Here is a 17806-nt window from a genome sequence, read left to right on the forward strand (position 1 = left end):
ATAGTACTGTATTTTTAAGTTCTGGGCCATTATCATCATTCCATCAATACTATACCAGATATTGATATCTGGAACCGCGTGGTATCCAATACTAAAAGTTGGGCCAGTTTCCCATACAAGTGGGTATACAATTCCGACTTGGATTACTGATACAGTTGATGTTTACTGTGACGCATTTTGCGCAATATTTGGATATCTCGAAGTTCTAATTTTCTAATAATGTGAGCAATTAACAGAGCCGAAAGAAATAAAAACGCCGTTGTAAGCATTGCGTTAATTTTACTGTTTAACATAACGATTTCTACGTACACAATGAAAACTTATTTAATCAATTGAACAGGTATGGCAGTATAAGATGTCGTGAATACACAGGATATCCGAGAATTGAAAGGAAAATGATTACATAATACTCGTCTTAAGTAATCACTGTAATATTAAGTAATTGCGTATTTCTTTTCTTATACAATTTAGAGTCAAATTTTTCTCAACAAAACTTAAGAATTGTGAACATCTCACTTCAACTGTAATGGCAAATGACCTTCGTCGTTTCTTCATGTCTTTAACACTTAATTCGCAAAAAGTTCTTTATCTTCCCCCCATTATCTTCATTTACAAATTGAGAACAATATTGTTTACATAAAAATTAATTCAGATTTTAAAAGCTATAATGTCAACGTATTCGCTTTTCACCAAAGAGATGTTTTTTTAGCTGCACCGCTGCACCGATGCAACAAGTTAAGGTGAGATAAATATATTTTTTCTCATTCTAACTTACTACACCAGTGCAGTAGTGCAGCGAAAAAGAACAGACCAAATCTGTTAGAGATTCTATTATTCTATTATTATCGTAAGGAAAGAAACAGAATCAGAGTACTTTGGTTTCGATAATAATCACCGACGGAAGCCGTTATTTCCGTCTACGTTTCATCTTCATCTTTTTTCTTACAATTTTCCTCGTCGTTAGTAATGCGATTAATTTATCCTAAGAATTGAGGCAGTACTCTTTTGTATACTAAAATTCGTTCTTTGTAGCAAGCCCCAAGGGCGGTCTGCGTTGTCTACATACTAAAAATCTAGGTATTGATCTTTCTCTCCTGTTTTTTTTCTTCCTCGAAGAAAGAAAACTGTATAACAGAGTCGAATGTGCCCAGATTTGGTCCGACCACCCTTAATTACGGCGTAAGAGACAAGGATCACGACGTATATAAATGTAGAGTTACAGTAAAAAGGTTCTTTAAATACTATGAGAAACCGCCTCTATGAGCACGCGAGTGCATAGTCGCTTTTTCGATTATTCTCAAGCCAGCTCTGTTAAACCAGTATTAAAAGCTACATCCTGATGTTTGAAAATTTAATGTGAAATTCAATAACAAAGCGCCGAAACGCTATTTTTTAATAGCAAGCGAGTCATTGCGATCGACATTGCGATTCAAATAATTAAAAGTTTTGCAACTGTTTCCAGTAATTATAGTCTGAAATGCCGTTAAATATTCCAATTATCTATAAAAATCTTGTTTTTTTATTTTAGCATATTTGAAAAGTTTTAGTATTTTCAAAATTCGAAATTTGAAGTTTCAGTGTTGGGCATACACGCATGAGGTCTTCCTCCGTACAGTATTTCCAAGCTATCTTCTAACAAGCAGTCTGATAAGTAAATAAGTAAATAATAAATAACGATGATTCTTTGTTGTCTTATTTAATTGGACTATATAAAAAGAGTGATAATTTAAATTGTCCGTATATGATTGCTGTTTATGTATAGATACCCAACACTAAGATTAAATAAATTATAAGTAGTTAAATATTAATAATTAATATACATATTACAATAAATTAAAAATTTTGTTTAAATCCATCAAAAGAAGCAAATGATGAGAATTATGAAAGTCAAAGTATGCTCTTACCAGGGTAACTTACTAGAAATAGTCGCTATCTTACAAGAAAGTTATTACGTTGACGGTTCGAGCTTATTTAACATAAACTAATTAGTGGTTATTAAATATGTGGTAAATTCGAAATGCACTCGTTAAAATATTGACTGGCGTAATCATTTTACTCGAATTGTTTAGTCTAATGCACTTGTAATAATATATTATTCGCATTTAATATAGCTTTTCTTGTGATAACATTTTTTGCGATTAATATAGTATTTTTCTTTGACTGACAAAACTACAAATTGGGATATTTTATTGTGCCTTACATTTTAATACTAATTAAATATGGCATAGACAAAATTGCTAATGTATTATATAATAAACTAACGCTGCGAACAATTTGTACATATCAGTATGAAAAGGCGTCGGAAATGCGCAGTTAAAATACATTAAGATCCAAACCTTAAAATGTATTTTCTTGGAAAGCATTAAATTGTCCAGAATTTATGTAATATTAATAATGATTCGTCAATTGCGTCAATGGATCTTTCTTTATGTAGCAAAATTGATAATGTAATAAATTGTTATTTATACTAAGTATACTGGCGCCTAATATTGTGAATCAATTTTTTATCAATATAATAATATGTCCCATTGACCAAAGCACTCGCTGAAGTCGATTTATCATCGATAACAATAGCTCAGTGCTCGAAGTGAAAGAAATAATTCAAATATTAGAATCAATGGTTTCCGTATTTTATTTTTCTGGACTTTAGTTAGGAAAAATGGATATTACATGACAAATCTAAACGTAAAACATTGTACATAAATCCTAGTCAACCATTGACATTGATTCTGAATCCTATATTTATGCCAAAAAGATTTTGTTGTTTATCTGATGAGATATAAAGGGTGCTTTGTATACTAAAAAAAAAAAAAGAAAAAAAGAAAACAAAAATGTTTAATCGTAGTTATAAATCGGGAATCAACAGTAAATGCCAAATTGATTATGTCTTAATTTTTGTGTTAATATATTACAAAATAAATATCAGATCAGACAGTAATATAAATAATATGTAAGAAATATTAATACAAAAATATGACATTTTGACACAATTCAGAAATAGATGTTTTTTAAGCAGGCACAAGACTTCAGAACATACTTCTTTAACAAAATTAATATTTATGATATGTTGATGTACATTTTTACAATCGTACCGTATTATTGTTAGACCTTATATTTAGTAACTACGTTTTTGTTATTTATTCATTTATACTAAAAAAAATTTATGTTTAACACATAATTTCATATGTTTGAATTTATCCACTCAAACTTTTAATGTAACTATTTACATAAAGCAAATGTATTAAAAAGTAATATGAATATGTAATAAACTAATACAAAAGTTTAACATTTGGTCAGAAACCAAACTTTATATTAAATTGACATACGTATAATGTTAAATGTAATTAAAATAAAATGTTATTTTAACATTAAAAATAGTAAAATTAAAATGTTAAATTGACGATTTGTGTATTAAAAACTTTGACGATAAACAAACAATAGAATATAGCGATCGCTTTATGATTAATAACAATAAGAAATATATTTATTTAATACATGATAACTGTTATAAAGAGGAAAATAACATAATTATCTGTTCATTTTAATATAAAATATGTCATCAACAATTTATGTATTTACAAATATTTACATATAAATTGTATTATTTTAATTTTTTGAAAATAGTTAATATTAATTTAACATGCAAAAGTCTAAGCAACATAACGACTTGTGTTAAATTAATACACAATTATGTTAGAAATTTCACAACATATTTAAATAATATTATCGCATTATGTTAAATTAACACTGTTAATTTAACATGTTAAAAATACAACATAAGTTTTGATAAAGATTTTTACATAAATACAAAATGTTTTTTACTATGCTATAAACTGAGATCGAAGTTAACTTACACATTGGTAGAAATATATATAATGATATAAACAATTCAGAACTGACATAAAAATTGTAGTTCCTATATACTTATATGTAAAAAGCATATCACTGAAATATGCTGAAGAAAAATATTATGGAAAAATACTATTAGACTTGTGGAAAAACTATTGGAACTAGTGTACAGCATTAGATTCGAATGGTTTTTCAGTAATTTTTAAATCTTTTCGAACCAATAGTATTGTTTCATAAAACTTACCAAACTTTTGACAAAAGACAGAAGACAAAATCTTTGAGGAAGATATGGCTTAACTTAAGCTAGTAAACTTGAGCTCATAAAAAAGGCTAAAATACTCATACATCTTTATGTAAGAAATTTTTTTTTTCATTTAAATTATTTTCTCATTGGCATAAATAAATAGATAGATCAAATGTCTATATTTTAATTAAGAAATTGTATGTATATTTATTTAATGTCATATATAAAAATGTCATAAATAAAAAATCAAAATTATTTTAATTCACTTCAAGAACTGATGCATTCCAACAAAGTGTGTTCGAAAACGGCTACACCTGGTATTTCTGCTACGCTGGTAAATTTATTCTTAAATATAACTCTGTCGTTGCAAGAAACCTAGCGTTACGGTGCACGTATTTTTGTCGAAAAGTAAGTGACATGATTAACATGATAATGATATCCAAGTTCCTGCAACGACGTGTTTGTATTTGCAACAAAAAAGTTATAAAAATTTTTTTTAAATCTCGTCCTTATTTCTTTGTTTGTCACGCAATGGCTCTCAACCTTTCTTTTCACGATAATAAAACAAAAAATTATATAACAAATATTTGCTACTATTTTTTTCAAACATATAATCTTTAAAATAACAATTTCACTTTCATTAGAAATACGATATCGTTGTACCTGTCATCTCTTGTCTAACCATTTCACTGGAGCGTAAAATTGCTATAGCAGGTATCTCTTTACTTATGAAATGCATGAAATTAACATTTTAATCAATTTAGGGCTTGTTCTTTTTCGCTACACTGCTATACTGGGGCAACAAATTAGAATGAGACAAATATGTATGTGTTTCATTCTAATTTACACCAATGTAGTGAAAAAGAACAGGCCTTTAGACTGTCGATTGTAAATTTATCGAAATAATAAGTAAAGAGATACTTGTATCTCTTGTATGTATTGTCTAATACCAATAACAATACGCACATACGTTGAATGATCTCTCGACAGGAAGCATTCTTATAATAACCCTCCGCAGATGAATAGGAATTTGAAGACTCAAACAGATTTTTCGACTCTGGGTTATTAGATAGATGGTAAAAGAAATAGATCGGTTTTTCTCTAAAAAAAAAAGAAGGTATTTATAATGAGATTTTATTGGCCAAGGAATCGGCCAATCGTGATTCGTATAACACAGATATAGTTCTTTTTTTATTGAATTAAATATGTTTTTGTTATTATTATTTTTTATTTTGATATGCAATATGAATAAAAAGTGAATTGTCTCAAACCCTGAAATCGAATATATGTGAAATTTTATAACTTGCAAAAAATGTCTCTGCGTATTCTGATGAGTTAGAAAAAAGAAAGCTCTTTGCCTTTTACGATTAAAAATAAAAAAAGTTTGTTGTGCTTTATGGTAAAAAACAGTTTGTGCAAAGAGTATCGCAAGTATTTTTGCAAAAAATACGCAACACAATTAATAATAATATCTGTAATAATGCGTTATAAATATATCTTTTTTAAACTACTTTTGAACAATCATTTCTAAAATAAACTAATTTTTTCAAAAAGTAATTTTTCAGTTAAAAAATAAATACATTAAGAATTATACTATTTTTATACTCGATCATTTTTTGGAGCAGATATTATTACATTGTTTCCTGGTAAATATTAACTAGCTGAAAGCTATAAAGTTTTTTTATATGTTACATATAAAAAAATTATGACTTTTTAATTATAACTATAAAAATTAGAGATAGACTTCAACTCACGTGTGAAAATGAATATCCTTGGTCCAAGTGTTGTTACAAGGGTCAGTTTTTTCGCGCATGCATGAAGTGCAAATATATGAAATAGCAAAATACAATAATTCCTCGTTTAACTTTCCTCATTGGTGAGTTTTAACTAGATTTCGTTTTCATTCATTAACTGAATTAGATCGATAGAAAGAATTCAAATTAACTTTACTTTGGGAATATTGTACTCAAGTCCCTGATGCTATTTGCTTTACTGGCAGTTTTTCCTATGTCTTCTGTTCCTGGAAGAAAAGTTTTTGGAATCAAATGGTGAAGTGATAATGCAACGATAATTTTTCTCTGCGGAATTGTCTTGTACACACTGTTGTAATAAAAAAATCATGTTTTAACTTTTTTTTAATTCTAGAACTTTCCGTCTTTTTGGTAGGATATGGATTAAGTGAGATTTCCAACAAATTTTAATAAGCTATTTATAATTATTAATGCTTATTATTTTTATTTTTAATATTATTTTTACTTCGTTATACTCTATGCTTTTTGTATTATTTTTGCTATAATATCACTTGCATTTATTTATTGATTCCTGTACTTTTTTTATTTATGAACAAATTATATTTAGAAGAAATGTTAGTAATAATATTATGTGATCTTTTTAGAATTTATATTGATATTTTTTTCTTAGTTGTTCATATTAATCATTTGGTTATGTTTAAGAACGTTTAAGGAATAAGACTCTTTTGATTATAAGTTTAAATAAGTAAATATTTTATGCGTGAAAACTACAGATGCCATTAGTGCCATTATATCGAAAGATGTTAGAGAGCTTTTTGTCTTTGATTTTCGTGGGTTACATGATGGTATAAATATTATGCGAAGGTTTATTAACATCCTGTGTATTAATGGAAATGACAATGTGACAAGGCCTAATAGTTGATATGTAATGAATGAATAAATCAGTGTATTTAGAGTTATGAGTGTAACAATGACAGCCATTTCGAAAGTTATTTGCGCCTATCTATTGTATAAATTTAAACTCGGCACTAAAGTGGGACAAATTGCTCGAAACATTTGTAAGGCATTTGGGAAGAATACATTCAGCAACTATTTCGATCATAAAATGTTGTCAAATGAGAAATAAATGCTGGAACGTTAATACTAAAACCAATTGTGTTTTTATTTGTTTTTCAATGGGAATCAAATCTGAAAAACAGAAGAAGAATGATATTAAATGTAGACCAAAAGTGCGTTCGGAGAGACGCTATTAGTACTATCAGTCCAAATCTATCTTCATTGGTTTTAAGAGAAGAAGAATAAATTGATACTGATAGCATTAATAGCGTCTCCCCGAACGTATCCCAGATCTATCTTCCATGATGTAAAAAGAAAGGTGAATTGTTCCCCAGAATGCGTAGTAGCACATTTGGATTAAAATGCTAAAAAACAAAATGACATATTATGTATGTATGTACATACATACGTACATGTACATACATATAAGACATATGAGATTCTTTTTGTATTTAATTCTCGGATGCATTTTAATCCAAATATAATTTATCCTCACCATGCGCAATGATTCACTTGAGCTTACATCTTCAGGCTTGTTTTCAGGGAATTAATCATGTAATTTTGCGAAATTTTAACTTTCCGCTGCATCTATTCCGTGAGAATTTTTTATTATTCACGCGATTACATAATTCTGTACGTGTAAAGTATAAATTATTAAATATGATTAATACACTGGAACCCCGCGTTAGCGGACTGTTCGGGGCTTTGGTCCGCTAACGCGGGGTTATCTCCTATTGCTTGGTTTCACTCCCACTCCGTGAAATACGCGACTGCATTGCTCATTGCTATCTCCACACACGCTACTCATGTGGGCCGAGTGCATATGGAGGGGATAGTTTTCGCTAACGCGGAGTACGCTAACGCGGGGTTCCAGTGTATATGAATATTAATCATATATTCCAGAAAATTAGTATATGAATATGAAAGTTACTAATATTATCCGCGGTAGCTTTACAAACTTTGTTGTGGAAATACGTGTCATTTTTTACATGAACTTTTTCGCCAGTAAGCTTTATTGGCCTAATATGAAAAATGTAACTTTACAATTATATATTGTAGTTACTTTGACAATTCATGATAATCATATAATGAATGTATAATTATCATATGTTATAATTCAGTAAGCGAGGTATTATTTACACAATATTATTACAATAATATTTTACATGTAACGTTTTTAAATATGTAATACTTAATGTTGTATATAACATTATTGTGAAAAATATTTGAGTTTGAAAAACATTAAAAATAACATTTCTACACTATAATGTTTAGGGATATTACATTATAAAATAAAAATTCAAAAATATTTATAAAATATTAATGTTTATAAAATTCACAAAAATCAATGTTTTAAAAGATTGATGTTCCTTGGTTAATGAGAAGCTATGTCCAATATGAAATGTTTAACTTTTTTAAACAATATATTTTTTTTACACAGTATAAGCTTATTTTACGAAAATATATTTTAAATAAATTACAACTCGATTAGAGAGTGTTAAGATTAAGTCATAATATAAAAATTAATAAGTACTAATAACAAAGAATTACATTTATTAAAATGTTATTAAATTATTATAAATAAAACATAACATTTATGTAATTCTTATTTAAATGTTTACTGACATACTATTTTGATTTTACAAATTATTTTACAATTTTTTATTACAATTTTTTCTTATTTCTTTATTATTATAAAAAATGGTATATAAAGTCGATTTGTTGGCTACTTCACGTACGTGATACTCTACTATAAGATAAAATTCTTTATGTCGGTATATACATATATAAGTTTGCGAGAATTACAATTCAAATATTGCACAAGAAATAGCGCACATAAATTACGTACCATTAAAATAGTATTAAAAATGTAAAATTTTTGTGAAAAATAAGTTAAAAGATGCTGAATTATCTCTTTTTATAATGTTTAATAAAAACGGAATTATTAAATAAATGTTATTCCATTAGCGCCTTCGTAGACATACATTTGTTAACCGCTCGATTGATTGATTGCCCTACTAGGACTAATGATTTGCTTCGAAGGCTTCGACATTTGAACTTCGAAGATTGCTTGAGATAAATATCGCGCTCATTAGTCATGTACGACTCGTTGCTAATTCGAATAAATAAAATTTTTGGTTGACTCTAGCCTCTATAAAATAAATTTGCTGAGAAAATGCAGAATTAGGTATGGCAATACATATATATTGTTTAAAAACTACCCGGATAGAAAAATTGTGAAATACATACAAAATTATTGTATTTTTCTTTTAACCTCAATTTCGTAACAATTGTTGCAAGGTGAGTTTAGCAAGAAGCATTACGTTTGTTGGAAGCATACGTTTTGTTGAAAACAAATTTTGTAAATATTGAGAAAGTTGTAAAAGAAATTACTTTGTGTAATTATTACGACATTGTATTGAAAATGAATTTAAAAAATTAAAATTTATTTGCGTAATTGTTGCGACATTGTATCGAGAAATAAATTTTAGATTTATTTGCGTAATTATTATATTGTATTAAAAAATTTAAAATTTTTTAATTTATTTTTCAATTATATGTTGTACTAGTTGTACACACAACACAAAATAATTTGAAGAAACATTAATTTAAAAAAGTAAAAGTTTATTTACCAGTATTACACAAATATTAGATAACATAGGGCTTATATTGCGTTATTTAATAATACAATTAGCCATAAAAAGACTACTAGATGCAAAGTTGCCTAAATCAGAATATTTTCGTAATGACTGATTGCAGATGATTAGTTAATAATGCAATTACTGAATAAAAAATATAGTCAGCGGCACACGATGTTTGTTTTCGTACAACTTTACAAGATTGCTTGCTGGATGAAAATACAAGTGGGTTCGGAATAATTCAGTTACTGGGTTCGATTATTGATTTTTACCTTTGTTTCCGCAAATCAACTTTAAATGCTATAATTTAGAATCGATGACAAACTGAGCTATTCCGAACCTATCCTATCCTTTACTACCGTATCATAGTCACGTATATATTCCTTCGTGATAAGCCAATGGCACACGATACTTGTTTTCGTGCTGAATTGCACGGAAATATTTTGTTCTGATTGGTTTTCATTTTTATCTCATTTTTATTTCATTTTATCCATCTTCAGAAATGCACCAATCATAATATTTCTATATTACATTTTAAAATTAAAATAATGCTAAAATTTTTCTGCATTTCTGTGATAGTTATGAGTACAAACTGTAATTTGCAACTTTTTTATAAATAGGCATAAAATATTATGCTGAAAATTATTAATCTTGAGGCAACCTTAATTTTTTCTGCATATTTTTTAAACATACTTATTGATACTTTTTAGTTTCAATATTTTTAGCGTTTCCTGACTAAATTGGCAATCGTACAAATAATTTTTAAAGCTTCGAATTTTTGAAGTTAATTTTAAGTTTCGAAGCTTTGAAGATTTAAACCTTTGAATCTTTGAAATTGATAAAATTATAGGCCTAATAAGCATTACTCGTATACCTATCTAAAAAATTGTAATAATTGTGATGATTTTTAATTAATAATTCCTATTTTGTTAGCCATTGCATAAAAAAGACATCAGAACTATTTTTTTTGCCCAGAAATACTGCTATGTAACGTCAAAGGCAAATTGTGATTTATTCGATACATTATATATATTATATATTGTATATGCGTGTGCGTGTGTGTGTGTGCGCGCGCGCGTGTATGTGTGTGCGTGTGCATTGACATAAAGCATGGACTGCGTCATCCCTATTTTATTTATATTCAAAACTGGATTACGAAAAATGAGTGGGATATCAAGTGACTACCATATAGCTCTGTTTTTGTGTATGAATCTGGTTGAGTCGGTCGCCCAGGAACGTAGATGCCCAAATGTGGTACATACTTCATCTTTTTTTTTTACAGTAATGAGGTTAAATTAATAAAAACTATTTCTTATTAATTACTATTACTATATTATTATTTTTATTATTATTATTATTATTATTATTATTATTATTATTATTAGTGTTATTATATACACGTTATTAAAAAATAAACATGTTTTTTATGTAAAATTAGAGACATGCTTGCACGGGATTTTGTAAACAGTCTTGCCTAGAAGACAGATTATTGACTGCCAATTCGTACTGTCCTTCCATAGTTGGACTCACTTTCTCGACTCGCCTTGCGCAGTCCATGCTCTATGTTGATGTGTATGTGTATGTGTGTATAATTTTAATATTATATAATATTTTTATTTAAAACAGGAACGTGCAATTATGATAAACGTTATTTCTTCTAAACCGGTATTTAATAGCACAAGTGTTATAACATTCATAGATATAATTCTTTGTTAAAGATATATTTATTGATTTTTATATTATAACCTAATTGTATCTTAATTTAATTCTCTGATCTAAAAATATAACGATAATATGAATTCATAAACTGTAATAAATGTAAACACTATTGTCATCTAAACTTCATGTGTATATTAACTGCTAAACTTAGTTCTCGCCGTTCACAAATGACTTTAGCTGCAAAAGTAGTGATTGTCTTTTCTGAACATTTGACATCATGTCAATAAGATTAGGTGCGCAAAGATTAATTTTTGTGAAAATAGATATTTTTTAATAAATTTAAAATGAATCGTGATAAGTGGATTTTCTTTAACGCGTACTTTTTTATTATTTTGTACTAAAGAGAGCTAAAGCGCATCAATTAATTTATAGTACAAGCTTTATCAGAAAGAATATGTAGAAACTGGTTTAAATGATTTAGAAATAGTGATTTTAGTGCTAAAGACAAAGAATCCTCAAGACAAAAAAATTTGAGGACGTCGAATTGCAAGCATCATTATTGGATGAAACTCCAACTATAATAAAATACATTCGCAGATTTGTCAAAAATGTTAAATGGTAGTCTCATGGTTTTAAACGTTATTATGCCATGGAAAATATCTAAAAAAGAAAAAAAAAGATTACTACATGAGTTGTCCAAAAATGCCATTTTGAATTGTTCATTCATCGCGACTTTCTTATTGTTTCCTAATGAGAAATGATGATTAAAAAAACGTCGAATTAATGTAGAATCACCATCAAATACGTTGAAAAGCCATCAAATTGATGTCGATTCGTCATCCTTTTGAACATCATTTCTCACTGTTGCCAAGTTGAAAAAAATATTTTGTAATTGACGACGAAAAATGGATTGTTTCGATAATTTCAAACGGAAAAAATCACGAGTGGATCTTGGCAAATAATCCATCTCGATGCTAAAACGGAATATTCATGATCATAAAGCATTGTTCCGTATTCGATGAAACCAGGAAAACGTGCTGTATTACGAGCTATTGCAACCAAGTAAAACAGTCACGGCTGACCGACAACAATTGTATCGAACAATGAATTGATGCGAAAAAGTCGCCATTAGTAACCAGTAATCGATGTAAAGTGATTCTTTTGCATAATAACGCCCGACACATGTTCAAAGTATAATGAAAGAAACCCTCTTGGAATCTTGGAATTCGAATGAAAAGTTTTCTCGCACTTAGCTTATTCTTCACACTTGGCCTTATCATACTATCACTTCTTTCGATTGACGCAACACGAGTTCGCCGATACATGCTTCTCCAATTAATGGATAAGTTTGAAAATGAATGGATGAATGGCTTGCTTCAAAAGGCAGCTTTATTTACGCAAAATTCAACTAGAAAGATGAGAAAAAGTAATAATCCAGCAAACAAAATGACGTTTCAATGAACGTTTTTAACAATAATAAGACGTCATTGAAACGTCATTTAACGTTACCTTGTTTTCTAAAAGAAAACAATGAAAAATATTTTGGTTAATACATTATTTCAGTTAATGTATTAATTCATTTTCTTATTGAAATAAATATGTTTTCAAGCAGAAAAAGGCAAAACTAAGTTTAACACTTAATACAATATAAAGTCATAATATAATTATCATACATGTGCTTATAATGTTACTTTTTTGCAGAATTTTGTGATGATCATGACATGCCCAAGTAACACATATTAGTTAAGATGACATCAATTTGAGGTCAAATAAAATGAAATTATTTTGACGACAATTAGTCCCTCAATGTAGATCAATTTTTGATGTCATTTGAATCAAAATTGTCAAAATGACATCACATTGACCCTTCCATAAGGGTCTATTTATACAAATTTGCATAATTATTTACATAATTAGAGCTGCATAATTATATGCATAAAGAAAATTATTCAATCGTATTTTTATTGTAAGGATGCGTGTAAATTGTGATTGGATAATTTTTTTTATGCATATAGTTATGTAGTAAGTTTGATCAGATTCTTAAGCCGTTGCAGTGTGCGAATACAATATGTCACGACTATGATAAGAAACATAGATGATAGGTGTAATACATGGTTTGTCCGAAAAGTTTTTGATTTTTTTTACCTACATGTGACTTATTTGTTGGGCATCTGAATAACCGTTTGGTGGAAACATTCAGCTCCAAGCGGTAGTTTTTTAAAATTAGTTACGATAATTTTGTGCTAAGTAACAAACTTTTAAATTTGTTTAGATTTTTTGCACTGTCAAAAAATTATCTTGAAGTAGAGAGTTATGATTAAATATAATTTTAAATTCGATAAAACAGCTATGGAAACATCGAGTCGATAAAAATCGCTTACGATGATGATACTTGTCATGTTCTAAAGTGAATGGTGGTAAATGATTCAAAGAAGGTCATGAAACGCTTGACGATGATACAAGATTAGATCGAAAAGTCTTCACCACGAATACAACAGATGCGAACGTTGAAAGAATTCACGATCTTTTGGTCAACATTTCACGTGCAGAATAACTGCAGTCAAGATTAGTATTGGTAAATCAGCGGTTCATGACATTATTAGACACATTTATACAAAAGAAAAGTTTACGTAAAATTTGTTTTGCACAATTTAATTTCTAAAAAAAAAGAAGAGCGCGTGGACAATTGTTGCAACTTCATTGTAATAACAGATGTGAGAATAATTTTTTTCTTGAAAAATAATCACAGACGACGAGTTGTCGTGGTGCTTTCAGTATAAGCCTACTACGAAATGACAAAGTGCCAAATGGCTGAATGCTGATGAGCCGAAATTAACGAAAGTTTGAATGACAAAATTAAAGACAAAGACCATGCTTACTACTTTTTCGGTGCGTAAGACATAATTCATAAGGAATTTGTTTTCGATGGCACTACTGTAACTTTTTGTTATCATTTGGGTGTAATGAAGCGCCCTACTGAAAAAAATTACGTCACGAAATCACATAACAAAATTACGTAACAAATCACGTAATTAATGACGATCAAACACGTAAAAAAATGTTTCAAATTGTTACCTGATTTTTAAAAATCATGTGATTTGAAAAATTACATGATTTTAAAGAAAATTATGTAATTTTGAAGAATTACGTTATTTGAAAAATTATGTCATTTCGAAAAGTTACATAATGTTGTGAGAATTATGATTTTGTCCATAAAAAAGTAATAAGTAAATTAAATTTTTTACTACTTTTTTATGAACAAAATCATAATTCCCAAACGTTATGTGACTTTTCAAAATAACATAATTTTTCAAATAACGTAATTCTTCAAAATTACATAATTTTCTATAAAATCGTGTAATTTTTCAAATCACATGATTTTTAAAAATCAGGTAACAATTTGAAACATTTTGTTACGTGTTTGGTCGTCATTAATTACGTGATTTGTTACGTATTTCGTTATGTGATTTCGTGACGTGATTTTTTTCAGTAGGGCGGCTTTGTAATCCGACCAGAACGGTGGGCAGGAAAAAATTTCTCTCTATTACAATCCGCTCACACAACTGGAATTGTTACGCAGTTTTTAGCTCGAAAACAAATTTCTGTATTCCGGCACCCATATTCATCAGATTTAGTTCCTTATAACTTGCTTTTTTAACAACTCAAGTTACAGATGAAAGACAAAACGCTATGATGACATTAAAGCATTGAGAAATATTGAAGAATTATATTGAATCATATTGAAGAAGATTCAATTAGAAGCATTTACCAATAGTTTCCAACGATTGTATGCTGTAAACGTTATATTAATGTTGAGGGAGTTATATAAAACATTTCAAGTAATAAAAAAGTTCCTTTTTAATATTTTGTTTTTTTTTTAATGTAGTTCCGGAACTTTTCGGACAGATCGTGTATATCACTTCGCTTTATTTTTAATAAAATGTCTGTATCAATTATATTAATACAACTATCAAACATAAATCTTTTAAGGCAGTTTTATCTCGAAATAAAATATTTGAATTAGTGTATGTACAACAGTGACAACATAAACATTAATAAAGAAAATAGTTAACATTAATAAACATTGATGTCTATAGAAAAATCACAGAATGTTTCTCAAATACATAATAATAAATAAAACAAATATATAATAAACAAAACAAAAATGTCTTTCAAAACAGTTTTGTCTCTAAAACATGTAAATATGAAGAGATTTGTTTATATTAATTCGATGTTTCTTTGAATATCTTATTCGTTGTTTATTTGCAAATTAATCATGAAAAAGGAATCAGTAAATATGTATTTTTGTTGTTAAAAATAATAAATAATAAAAGTTTTGTCGTCATTTTTATTTACGTTTATCTTTATTAAGGGAGAGTATGAAAAATAAATATAATTTTAAAATTATAAATTTGTTTTTTTATTGTCAGGTCAAGAACTTTTCAGACCATCCTCATTACAGATATACTTTTTTTACACGAAATTATGCAAATGGATCCACGGGACACTAAGTATAATGGAAATAAATAAAAAAGCATGAAGTCAAAATAGAATCAAGTTAAGATTATTTTGCAGCAATGACAGATTTTGAGTCAACTTTTTCACATACAAATTGATATGTGTTGCTTGAGATGTCTGTGTTCTGAGCATATAAGCCCGTATCTTATATCTATTCTTGTCACCTTTGTTTGTGAAAAGTTGTGAGAACAATATGACCCCAAAATACAGACGTTTTTCTACCTGATTTGCTAACAGAATTGACAATAACAAAACTGTATGTTTTCTATTTGCGGCTTTTTGGCTAACATAATCTATTTCTAATATTTACAATTACAGAAATGTTACAGTGGCAGTTGGCGATCGCACAGCACAAAACTGGTTAGAAAATTTTTATTCCGATGATGAAGCACTTGATGACGAACCTTAATCTGGAAGGACGTCTGTCGTTAATGACGAAGAATTGGAGGCACTAATTAACTCTAATCCACGTCAAACATGTCAACAACTTGCAAGAGGGCTTAATTTTACTGAAGAAATTATTAGGTTACACCTGCATGTCATTGGAAGAGTTCAAAAGCTCAGCAAGTAAGTCTCACTGCGAACAATAAGCTACAGCGACTTACAATTTGCTCATGGCTGATTTCACGCCATAATATTGATTGTTAAGTGGATTAATAAAAGTGATGGAATTCATAGTCTGCGGAGGGATAATAATGCTGTAATTAATCCTAATTACTTTTCTAATCGCGAACATGACAATCTCAACAAAATAGTATTGCGTTCCTAAAAGAATGAGTCATCTTAGTAAACAGTTATCAAATCAACAAGGATCTCCGGTCATCCTTAATTTCTCTTTTCAAATCGGCCAAGAACCATCGCTACATATGTCTCATCCGACACCTCGACAACGCATACACACTCGTACACATACACGCACACATACGCACATGTCGCTCTCTCCGTCTCGAAATTCGCCCCGAAAAAGCCATGCGGATTATTGTTCTATCTAGAATTAGATCTGCACTGTGTGAAAAGTCTACGTATACATATCTGTATATAATATACGTCTACGTATGTATTATCACTGAGTTGTCGCGCCGCTGTCGCTGTCTGGCGTGGTGGCCGTCGACTAGGATCAGCTGTCATCTGGGGTGTCCTGGTACTCTTCACTCTCACGGTGAACTAGCACGTGCACCACTGTCGCCTCCGACTGCTGCCTGATCAGCTGCGGTCTCGAGGACGGCGCCGTGCTCTCTGGACTGGGTTCCGTCACCAGGATACTCACATCGCTAGTCGTTTCGATCGGCAGCTGTACCGGCTCTGGTGTTGGCGCTCTACGTCTCAGGCTGCCGCAACGTCGGTTAAACGCTTCCTTGATGTCCCGTTGTAACGTGTTCAGCGAGAGGGTAGTGCCGCTTGAACGCAGAGAGCTACGCTTCGAGGTCGGTGGGCTGAGTACGTCCTCCTCCAGATACTTTTCCACAGCATCCTGCCGGCCCAACGTGGGACCCAACGATCTAAGAACAAAGGGCAAACTTCATTGTTAACATTATCATTTTTTTATATAGCAATCCTTAGTGAAAACATTTTTCTTGTTCAATATGATAGTTTCAAAGAAAATAAATTATATAAATTAATTAATATAACTTATTTTTTACATAAGAGTTGTATAACATTTTTTTATTTTATAATTTATGCATATGAACAATTTTATTATATATATATATATATAATAAAATATAAAATATATATTATAATATATATATATATATATATATATTATAAAATATAACTTTTATGTAAAGAATAAGTTATATTAATTATATATATATATATATATATATATATGTATATAATTATATGTATATATAAAACATACATATAAAAAATATTTTGTATAAAATTATGTAAAAATTTTTTTTTTAATCCTGTTTGTACAGAATTTCTATTAAATTATTTGAAAAATTCTAAGAAAAAATTTTACTATAGATACAGATTCACTATTATTTCTCGGTATACAATATTTGCAGAATATACTTGAATTTATTTTCTATGAACTCAATTTGTAAACAAAACAATTGTAAAAATATAGTTGGATGTATATTGTG

The 17806-nt window shown here is 28.9% G+C and overlaps 1 protein-coding gene and 1 long non-coding RNA gene across 3 annotated transcripts in view; both read right to left on the reverse strand.

Moving 5' to 3' along the window:
• Window positions 1-262: 262 nt before the first annotated feature.
• LOC105833917 lies at window positions 263-7666 on the reverse strand. The gene is made up of 2 exons (XR_003626641.1): window positions 5848-7666; window positions 263-5194 (listed from the first exon to the last, which is right to left on the reverse strand). It is a non-coding gene; the product is annotated as an uncharacterized LOC105833917 (long non-coding RNA).
• A 7928-nt stretch (window positions 7667-15594) lies between these two features.
• The window catches only part of LOC105833920 (sodium channel protein 60E), a 168006-nt gene continuing 165794 nt past the window's right edge, over window positions 15595-17806 (reverse strand). The window contains exon 21 of one of the 2 annotated variants that reach the window (XM_028193838.2): window positions 15595-17215. In XM_028193838.2, coding sequence (XP_028049639.1) covers window positions 16834-17215 — 382 coding nt within the window. In that variant the 3' untranslated portion in view covers window positions 15595-16833. The remainder of the gene's footprint in view (window positions 17216-17806) is intronic. The other variant, XM_028193839.2, reaches the window with a different exon arrangement.

This window comes from Monomorium pharaonis, chromosome 10 (genome assembly GCF_013373865.1).
Source record: "Monomorium pharaonis isolate MP-MQ-018 chromosome 10, ASM1337386v2, whole genome shotgun sequence".
In the NCBI taxonomy this organism is placed as follows: Eukaryota; Metazoa; Arthropoda; class Insecta; order Hymenoptera; family Formicidae; genus Monomorium; species Monomorium pharaonis.